General features: G+C 43.5%; 1 protein-coding gene across 1 annotated transcript in view; it reads right to left on the bottom strand.

The window, feature by feature from the left end:
* Positions 1-710: 710 nt before the first annotated feature.
* The window catches only part of CYB5D2 (cytochrome b5 domain containing 2), a 109,809-nt gene continuing 99,122 nt past the window's right edge, over positions 711-11,397 (bottom strand). The window contains exon 4 of the mRNA XM_069614720.1: positions 711-1,243. Coding sequence (XP_069470821.1) covers positions 1,030-1,243 — 214 coding nt within the window. The 3' untranslated portion in view covers positions 711-1,029. The remainder of the gene's footprint in view (positions 1,244-11,397) is intronic.

Here is an 11,397-nt window from a genome sequence, read left to right as displayed (position 1 = left end):
TTAACTAATCTCATTTGGAAGCTGGCAACATTATCCAGCAAGATAATTACCACATCAGAAATCGTTTCTGAAAAATGTTTTACATTCAATTTCCTGCTTCGTTTATGGTTCAATTGGTTCTCACAGTGACATTTGCTCTTCTTTTCCTTGACTGGGTATTATGCAATGGGAGGAGTTCAAAGATTTGTTGCTGCTCTTTCAACAAATGGACTTTGTGATGAAGTATTCCGCAGGTGGTGCCTGTTCTCGGTTTGAATGGACTGCACTGCGACTTCAGGAGTCCAAGGGAATGTTTGAATGTGTTCAACAGGATGTCCTATCATTTTAGGTAGTCTAAGAGAAAATCTGTGCACTTCATGACCCACGTAGATTTAAAGGGACATTGAGAATTTACAATCGGTCGAATACTTACACTTCTAAAGAAATCCTAGAGACAATTCTCAGCTTCTTTACTTGTAGCAAACATACACTGATGAGCTGCAAAAAAGGGTTAACTTGACTGCAAATGTTTAACAAAGTTGCATTTGCGTTGACACATATGTCATTATTAAATGCTTAAACGTTACAACCCCACAGCTTTAGCCTTTTCCTCGAGTCTAGACATTTAATACCATCGTTTTGGTGGGGTAGGAAGAGGGCAAAGAAGCAACAGCAATCATATGAACCATAATGTATGAAAACATTAGGACATAAATATTCTATGGGCAATAGACATTTTGACAAGTTTTAATTTTCCTGTATAAGTGGTCAAAAAATTACTTTTTCCAGGATGTCAATCAATATTTATCATCCGATGCATGATTAAAATATCTTAACCTATTAAAAGAAAGAAAAAAAAAAGATGTTTCCACAAATATGATCCTTTTCACCAACGCATTTGTAGCACCTGTAAAACAGTTTGTCCGTTCTCGCTTTTAATGAGGAATTGCATAACCCATAGGGCCAACACTCATATCACTGCTGCAGAAACAGCAGAGACCTGTTTCCATACAAGCTCAGAAGAGTCTAGGAGGATACGTTTGAGGGAGCTTAGTCTTTTAATTTGCACCACTCAAACAGTGGATGGCAGTCTTCATACTGCTGCAGGCTAGGATCGTCTAAGTCGCCTCTGTCAGTGTGCTCTCCATGCTCCAGTTGTCCAGTGGGAGGGCCCGTTGTCCGCACACAGACGCAGCGATGACTTTTGGCACCAGGTTTGTACAGTTTTCTAGGCACCCCAATCCAGTCTCTCTCGATTCCTCCACTGAGAAAAAGTGAAGACATTTAGTTTCCAGCACAACACATTATGTCGCAGGTGTAAATATTTGCAAAATTAGCTTAGCTCTGAAAAGTTGCAGAATTGTGCATTTAATTTAACAGACATTCTGGGCATTCCGTTCTATGGCTTCCTAACGGAACTATGGGAGTAAACCCCAAGTCATAAGTACCTAGTAAATAACAAAAGCAGATATTCATATGATCGGAGGGCTTTAACTCACAGTTTATGGATGGAACTGGAATACACGGCAGATACAGCCAGGCAGTGACATATTTACAGAATTATAGAAGATCCTATAGGCACAGCTTCTCTTTGCAAAGACTGTGCAATTTGTGCTCAACCTGGATAAACGAAAGCATACTGATTGACCAAACAGTGTATTACGGGCATCGAATGCACTAGGATCGATGCATAATGTGATTTAAAAAGTATTCTCTTAAGGGATATGAACCCAGCCATTCTCCAGAACCCTACGGTCACGCCTGGCTCCCCGTGCATGGTGTGCCTGACCTGGGTGATCAGAGGGGAAGAACCAGTAGAGCCGTGGTTGGTTTGCCTATGAACTGTGACTCCAGGACACAGCACATATTAACAGTCATCCCTCTCGTCCACCCAAGCCCCAGAGAAAGCAAGAAGGCACCTTCCTTCCTGGCAAAACTCAGCCATGTAATCTACAGGGAGCAGCAAGAGCGCACTCTGCAGTACCTTTCAGCTGGGGTTGGCCTGTGAGCAATGCCTGCCAAGGAGGGATTCGGGCGAAAGAAGAGACAGGTAAGCAGCGGCTGAACTGTGGCTGCTGCATCACTCTGGGCCACTGGGAGATTAAAGAGATTTCTGGAAGCGATGGAGGATGGATCCCATAAATTAGAGGCTGTGCATGTTGAGAGGTGCAGCTATTTGAAGGTCCACACTGATTCACCAGTGAAACACGGTGACCAGAAAGAAACCAAGAGATTTCTTCACACCAAAGTCACGCACCACGAGCGTGCACGACAAGGGGTGCACTGCAGAGTCTGAGAAAACGTCAAAATGTTCATATGAACAGCAAAATGTTCATATGTAGGTATGTAATTCATAAAGAAATAAATGTTCATTTGGGTGCACGGGAGGTAAAACAGCCTTGAGGCTTGTAAGTACAAACAAGAAAATGGTATCCAGAAACTAAGATACCCCTGCAGACCTCAATACTGGTACCAAACAAGTCAAAACGTATGTAAGTAAAGCGTTCAACTGTCTCAAGATAGATCAGTGACAGAACGTACTATAAATCAATATAGGAGGACTCAAATATTTTCTTAAAATCTTTACATTTTGACAGTTGAGGCTCAACACGTTTCTGGGAATTGTGTTCCCTTCATCAGGAGCAAATCATTACATCTATTAAACAACATAAATAACATTGTATCATCATTCAGTACAATTATCAAGTTCAAAGCTGGATCACAAAAATAATACAAGAATGGCGTCTCAAGGGAAAGTGTTCTTATTACACATTTCAAAACAAAGATGCTAATTCATAGTACAATTAGTCTATTCACACAAGACCTCATGCAGAGCATAGAAGTTAATCCACAAAATTCTTTCAAAAAAGCAGTAACAATAAGTACCTGGATAAGCCAATCTTTTGCATATGGTATCTGCAGAGAGAGGTAAAGGGAATGTAGGAATAAGAGTCCAAAGAGATACAATGGAGCAGAGAGTTTAAGAACCACACCAAGGTCAAGGACAACACCCGATTAGATGCAATCCACCAGCATGGAGTGAAAACTGACCCAGTAGTCAGAAGTAGATGTGTTTCCCAGAAACTAGAGGTAAAAAGAACGAATCCGTGAGGATCTAGTCAAACAATTTTTTTTTATCTTGTATATCAAAAAGGTGAGGCAGGCTCAGAACACCACACTTAAAAGTGAGGCAGCAAGTAAAAGCAGCGTGTGTCTAGGCAGAAAACCAACTGCTTGCGTGAGGAAAGGTAAATATAGGAAAAGATTGCCGAAAAGAACCATGTCGTGATGACATCACATACGCGGCAGGGTACATCACAGCACTCCACGTCTTGGCAAAATAGTAGATGTGAGGATTTCAATGGAGTCATCACTAAGTCCCCGATAGTGACCTCCTTCCATGTAGGCAGGGCACGGCAGCCGCTATCTGATCCTGGGGGCAGCTACATGAGCGAGGATCACATGGGAGGATATGACCTCTGGAGGATGACATGACTTCTTATATGAGACATGGTAGCCCCCCCCCCCCCATCCCCATTTGCCCTCAAGGAACATCTTCCCATACCCATGACCCTTATGGCTTATTGTCATTCATCTACACCTCCCCCTTTGTAGAATAGGGAAAAACTTTCCCCACATCAAATGAGCCAAACCTACAATATTGAGTTAACTTGTAGAAATTACAAGACCACCTTCTCCAGGTTCAATTTTCAATCATCCAACAATACGTTATCATTTAAAACTTGCAAAAGATTATTCAAGCTCTAGAAATCAATTGCCAGCAATGGACTCTTTGTCCCATAATTTTTCAAGTACTGGGACGAAGAAGAGGGAAAGAGTTAAAGGAGTACAGGAGAAACCATAAGCCCGGTGAGCATTATAGTCTTTCCCCACAAGTGCCTGTGTCCAGGAAATTTAAAGTACGGAAACCAGATGCAAGAGGCTACTGTTGGCAAGATGATGTTTCACCTGGCCGCGAAGCTCAGAGAACTGAAAAGCAGAAGCAAGCGTGGTGGAGCCGAGAGGCTCACCAGCAGAGAAGAGGGGAGACGCTGAGAGAGCAGGTCATGCTGTCCAGACGCCAGTAGCCAGAGGAAGACTCCTGGGCGTTAACTGACCGCTGCAAGCAAACTCTTGCTTACTGGAGCCATAGGGAAGGCGGGTGTGTGGAAGAGACGCCACAGGAGACGAGTAGCTGAACAAGAAACGGTCACAAAAGGAAACCAAGCAGCGTACCGTCACAAAACGGCCACAAATGAGCCAGAGAATGCTGGTGAGGCAGACCAAAGGCAGTGGGGACCCCGGGGCATATCAGCGAGGCAGCCCAGAATTTATTACCCAGAACCCCAGACAAAGTAAACTGTGTTTTTTCCCCACCAAATATCACACTTTGTCGGGGATTGTGGCTAATAAAAACTGGGTCAATTTGCGCAAGGCAGACCTCTGTGGATTCCCACCGGTGTCCTCTTTTGGGAAATGCATGGGGTTCCCTGTTTCCCTTGCTGACTTCGACACCCTAGGCCCAAATCTGTAGGTTGCCCACATGAACAAAATGCGTAATGGCGAAAAACTTGGGGTTACCAGTGGGTTACCCGTTTCATTTTGCACCCCCGGTACATTTGGCTTGTTCCACTGAGACAAACAGGATAAATAATTGGGGGGGGGGGCATTATGCATCCCTGTCTTACCCCTCACCCCTTCTTATGTATACCAAGTCAGATAGTTTACCAATATCATTCAATCTAATACAAGCCATATTTCCTTCCTACATCAGTTGGCAAGCATAGATAAGGTTCTGTTTTGTATCCTACTTGGTCCCACCTCTTCATAACATCCATCCCAGATCTCAATGCTGTGGTTGTCGGAGCCTACATCCAGAATATGTTAATGGAAAAACAACTGTGGCTGCTAAAATCGCTTGTTCTATCCTCCTTAATTTGTCCCTGAATTTGATATGACATGATGTGTCATTAATATACAGGCCTGTACACAAGTGTTTCTAGACACGACAAGACAAGCGGGGGAAGACAGAGGGAGGACAAGACCAATGATCTTACTAGGCCTTGTGTCATTCAGATCATGCAAGAGCGACAGCGCAAAAGTGCAAGGGGAAGGGAAAGGAGGAAGTGCCAGGGAGAGGGAAAAGGGAAGTGAAATCAGGGCAGCATTGCTCCGAATTACTGCAGCCATGGCAGGGCAGCTCTGGGCAAGTGCAAGGAGGCAGGGGGCTGTTGAGGTTAGTTACAGCCCCCAAGTGCACAGTAGGCCTGGAGGCAGTGCAGGGGAGACTGATCTTGGAGGAGCCGGGTACCCAGTCAGACTCTAGAGGTAGCCAAGCAACCAGTCAGCACAGCAGACAGGTAGGTCAACACGGAAGAGAGGGAGAGAAAGCAGAGGAGAAAGGGAAGGTCTTGAACAGCTTCCAGAACTTCAGGTGGTCCAACTAAGTTTGAGAGTGGCAGGAAGGCTGTTCCAGAGGGAGGAACCTGCAGAGGAGAGAGATCCATTTGCCACTCTGTCTGGAGAAGCATCTGACCCTGAGAGTTGGTGTAGCAGAGCAAAGGGCTTGAGAAGGAATGTATTGTGGAAGAGAGTTGGATGTAGTGCAGGCCACAGACGATTCAAAGGGTCTTGAACTTGATCCTTGCAGTCACCGGGAGTCATTGGAGAGATTTCAGGGCGGGAGATATGGTCCCTGTGCTCGAGGCCAAGGCTAAGTCTCGCAGTATTGTTCTGAATCAGTTGCAGAAGGCGGAAGGCAGATTGAGAAAGAGGCTGTTGCAGTAGTTCAGTCTTTAGAGACCCAGAGGCAAACCATTTCAGTAAAGACATTGGTGTTATATGTAGGTACAAAAGAGAGACCTCTGTTAATTAAGCTAATTTGTTCTAAATGAACAGCCTTTCTAGAAATGTTAACCACTATATTATCCCCATTCAGATCTTCGTGTTCGACCTTAGATTTCCTGTCTTCTTCTACAGTCTAAAAAAGACGAGGAAGTGGTTGGATCAGCGAGGGAGAATAGTTGATGATTGTAGTGAATCAGTAGTAGCTGCTCCCTCTAGCGTTCCCGTTAAATCTGTGCCCCCATCAAGCCGGTCTGTTCTATTATTTGAGCTACTATCACTACTAGGATCAGTGTTGCCCCACTGTTTGTTCTGTCTATTGCAAATCCCAGTTTGCTGTTTTTGTCCGATAATGTTCCTGCCAGGCTTTTCCAGGTAGTTATTCTTCCTGAGCTAAGCCTTACTTTTATCAATAGGCTAATTGCACTATGAATGAGCATCTTTGGTTTGAAATGTGTACCAAGAACACTTTACCTTGACAATTCATTCTTTTTTTTGTGATAGAGGCTTTAAACTTGGTAATTGCACTGAAATATGATACAATGTCATTTATGTTGTTTAATAGATGCAATTATTTGCTCCTGATGAAGGGAACACGTTTCCCAAAACAAGTTAAGCCTCAAATATCAAAATATAAAAGATGGTAATACAAAATATTGGAGTCCTCCTATATTTCTTTATAGACTATTCAGGCACCAATATGACTTTCTCTAGAGACCATTGAATTCTTTACTTACGAGTAAGGTTTTACTGGTTTGGTACCAGCATTGAGGTGGACAGAGGTATTCTAGCTTCTGGATACCATTTTCTTCTCCACTACTCTGACCAGTGCACGAAAAAATTCACAGCCTCCGAGATTATGGCATCATTGGAGTCTCCCCCCTCCCACCCCCCCCCACTACTCCCCAACATGGTGGACAATGACAAGCGGACAGTGTTTGGTTGTCAGAATAGAAAAAAAATGAAGATTCCACAGCAAGGGACAGCCAAAACAGGACTTCAGTCAATGAGGCCAGATATAGACCCTGGGGGTCGTTTGGGGGCTGCTGAAAGAGGTGTCCTCAATTCTAAGGTCTACCAGGAGAAGGTGGTGTAATCATTGGCCGCAATGGACTCACAGGTTGAAAGATGTGAGAAAAGAATAGCTGGCAATGTATGGGTGATACATATCCTGCACACGGGTTGGAGGGAAGCAGTAGGCTTCCATCACAAGATGCAGACCTTCTTGGGTACCTTTATGGTGAAAGAAAGGGGTGGATCATTCTCTGCAAGCCTCAAAGAAAGCCTTCAGGCTACCTTCACTGAGCTCTGGGATACAGACTGTCGTGGTCTTGGAATTGTGATGTCGTCACTTCGTGCCCCAGATGAGAGGCAAGCTTCTTTGCAAAACAGCAGACCAAAAGATCAGTGTGAGGGCTCAGATCGGGGGGAAAGGGACAGCCCGCAATCATTCTAACAGTATGTCTAAGAGGAAGAGGATGTGGGAGTACAGGAAGACACTGGTTTGACACACAGTGAAACTTAAAGTGGTTCACTAAGGAAAAAGATTTCGATTTTCCAAAACTGATGCAGCCAAGTGTTTGCTAAAAACGAATAGACCTAGCTTGGCTGATGTCTCGCTAAAGGCACCATTTCTTCTGAAGTATGCAGAAACTGTGTGGATAACCCAATGTAGTCAAGGCATCTCTACTCCTGATGTGTATGTACTTGGGTGGTGGGCTTTTTGCTGAGACTCAAAATGTCAACTTTGACTGTGGTTGGTCTATGTTGTATTTCACTGGTCTGAGTTTCTACGTATGCCTACTACTCCTGAACGCACCCCACTCCCCCATTGCTTGACATTGTTAGGAAGTGTCTTGGATTTATAAGCCGAATATGAAATGCACAGTTTGAAAATTGTAATAAACTAACATGTGGTTATCTAAAAGCAGATACATGCCATTGGGAATTCCAAGATATAGACTATTTCAATTGCCTAACTGGCTCATGAACAGAATAATCCTTGCAGGAGAGGAGTGCATTAATGACTGCAACCCTATGCAGAAAATCAAGAAAAGAAACCTTTTCCCGAATCGACCAGAATAGGTCATGGTTCTCATTGAAACAAAAATAGTCATTACTATCTATGAAAAAGGCACATCCAGGATTCAAGGCAGCCATAGGAATCTTCTAATACTGGATTCCACTCTGCCTTCTCTCTTCGCCTGTCTAACCTGGTCGCCTCTTCCAATTAATCTACTTCTCAAATGGATGATGCCTCTACTGCACAGACCTGGGCCACCCCACTCCTACTCAGACCCCTCCTTCACATGCAGTCACTAACATGCAAACTGCTTCTCAGGATGCCATCACCCCTTGCTCTTGCCCTTGCCATGCCACCGTACCTCCCTCCCTCAACACCAATTCAGCAAATAAAAGGTACCTGTTAACAACGTGATAGGGCAAAGAAGTCGATGTCCAGGTCTAACAAACTCGGTCCACTGACAGATGCCCTACTTTCATGGACACCCTCCATCCCACACAATGTCAACATTATGTTCAGCAACAAACAAAATAACCCTGTTTTGTGCTGTAGTCTTGATCCACCCATCCCAAATCCATGTCACCAGGATCCACGCTACAAGTTCTCCTCCTTTGAAGGAATTGTCAGTATATATTTCTATGTATTTATTTATTTTGAAGTCAATTAGTAAATGCCGATAGAACATTATACTAACAACAAATGCCAAACCAATAAAAAGTCAGAATAAATACATTATATATCCAAACTATATATCGTATCAATAAATAATAAATGCAATGGTCAAATGATAAGCTTGGACAATGAAAATTTAAAGATTAAAATGCAAACCATAGAGCACAAATTAAGGTTAAGCATGCTCATTGAGAGACTGCAATTACAAACTGACCTAGATGCCCAAGCTAAATGTTAAAACATGAGATGGGATAAACTAGGGGTTTCCAGTTGGTCAATGTGGAAAAAAAGCAAACCATCCTTTTCAATCCTTATGCCCTCCAATTTTAGGATTGGGCGTAACCCTCGTCTCTGAGGGGAATTATAAAGAGGGGGCGTAAAAGCATAAAATGTGAAACACATTCTAACAGTGTACTATAAAGAAAGCATTTATCAGAGTTTTCCCTTGACCATCTAGCCGTACAGTGAGGCATGGGTAATATATTCATCCTAAATTTAACAAATGGGGGTTTTTGACTTGAGGTTTCATCCCATTTTAGGTCATGGGAGGTTCTTTGAGATTAAATAATGTACAAATAAGGAACAACCATTAGTCTATCTAATCATAGCGGTCATTGCCCAGTCAGTAAATGCCTCCTAAAAAGGTATTGTTCATATTGACTGCCTTCTAGGATGACAAATAAGAGAGGTTTAACATCCTTTTGACATAGAAAACATATTTCCATTGGCTCCTCCAAATGAATCGATAATTTCCAAAGCTGCATTCTTAATGATGGCCATCTCCAGGAAGTTGGCACAACTGAGTAAATGAAAGTATTGCATGTAAACGTAAACTCAACCACAATGCCTGCATTTTGATGGTTAGTATCTACCAGCCACCAGAGTACCAATCATTCTTCAAGTAAGGATGGGCGAACTTCATCTCAAATTTGCAAACTGTCTCCAACAGGATTATTACCCACGTAAATTGGATGTCTGGCTGGATTGTCTGCCCAACCAGTTAGCCCTACTATTGTGGAATACCTACCCATCCATGGGCTTCAACATCCTGCCTTCAACCGCATCGCACTCTGGAGGGCACACCTTAGTTGCCAGCTTATCCTCTGCTCACGTCTCCTCACTGACCCACAAGTCACCACATTCTCTTGTACTGATCACAGCCTACTGTTAACGAAGATAGCCAAGCCAACGAAACCTCATAATCCACCACACACAACCAACCTGGGTTTTATTCAAGTCAAACACATTAAATTCTTTTGGGATTTATTGTGAAAAAAGATTTCAATTTTCCTTGCTCAATTGTGGCAGCTCGTAAAGCTTCTCAATCACTGATCTCATGTATTCAAGACTAGATCTCCAGCCAAACTACATCCTCTACCACTCCACCCAAGCCAGATCAACTTTCCATCCCATCTTCTAGCAAGATCATTGCCCTACTAAAAGAAAAAAAGCCTTGTCCAAGTAGGGGCTTCCACACCCAGCAAAACTCGAAACAAGGATCTTCCCTGGCCACCTTACAAAAATCTGCATCACCCTTCTATTAAGTAAAACAAAAATGAAGATCCAAACGTTCCATCCAACTACCACCCCACCTCAACCACTCTGCAAATGGAAAGCTTTTCTGCTACCCAAGGGGTCCAGGCGTTTATTTATGCCCATCAGCCCCTGCATGGCCACCAATTTGGCTATAGGTTGGCCAGGGGAACTGAAGGAGCTTTTCTTTGCTTTAGGGATGGGCTCTTGAAGTCCCTGGACAACAGCATCCCTCCATCACCCTCCTCGTAGTACCCCAGGGATCAAGCAAATGATTTGATCAGCAGGAGCTTAAAGCAGCTCCTGGTTATACAGCATCACCTAGTAAGCAGGAGATACCTCTGGGGCACCATGAGCTATACAGCATGACACAAATGTAACTCCCATATGGGATGCAAACTATAACTTCGTGCCCATCATATATAACTGATCATGCTTCAAATGTCTTCTAGAGGAGTCTTAATGCTCATTTAAACACTTTCCCAAACATCTAGAGTTAATTTTGCTTAAGTATGGTTATATGATATCAGTGTGACTGGGGAGCCAAATGTAGCTCCTGGTGTCAAGCCAACCAGGCTCTCCTAGGCTACAAACAGAAGCCAAATACTTTTCAGCCATTTCGAACCCTGTACTCTATGCCGCCGTCAAGGCAGTCAAGCATTCCATCATGCTGAGCTGCCTACACACCTCCTTCGGCACTGAAGGTGCTGGTCTTAAAAAATTCCTCCTTTCTCACGAACAGGGAACTCCAATCAGACCCCCCTCATTTGTGCATGACCCACTCTAATAACCTCTAAACTTCCAGAATGATCTATCCCCTCACCCTGGCATTTGAGCACTTGCTTTAAACCTCTGGCAGATCTGATCACGCCTCTTCAGCTACCTACACATCCAGAGTACCTTCAGCCTTTGTGGCTCCTCACTGACCAACAATGCATCTCTTTCCTACAAACACAAGACTGGATGACCAACAACTGGCCCTCTCTCGCCACATCTAAAATAACAATCTTACTCTGGCTCTTTTATTCCTTGTGATCTCGCCTTCTCGTTACCACACTCTACCAAAAACCTGTGCATTATGTTTGACAGCTGGCTTTTCTTCACCTTTCAGACGAGGGAGACCACCAAAAGATCCCATTACCAGCTGCATGTTCTCGAATGCATTGTTCCTTTCCTGAAGCCATCACAGATTGTGTAAGATCAGTTGTTTGTATAGTCATTCCCAACCTTGGAGGTGTCACAAAGTGGCTGTAACTTCAATTGGCAGTATGCAAATAACCAATAAATAAATATAAGCAAGCCATAACCTAATTGATCTTGCAAGGCTACAATTTAGCTGGTGGCAT

This window comes from Ambystoma mexicanum, chromosome 9, assembly GCF_040938575.1.
Source record: "Ambystoma mexicanum isolate Mex_15411 chromosome 9, UKY_AmexF1_1, whole genome shotgun sequence".
Lineage (NCBI taxonomy): Eukaryota > Metazoa > Chordata > Amphibia > Caudata > Ambystomatidae > Ambystoma > Ambystoma mexicanum.
Note: the sequence above shows the minus strand (reverse complement) of the source record. Positions and strands in the feature narration are given on the sequence as shown.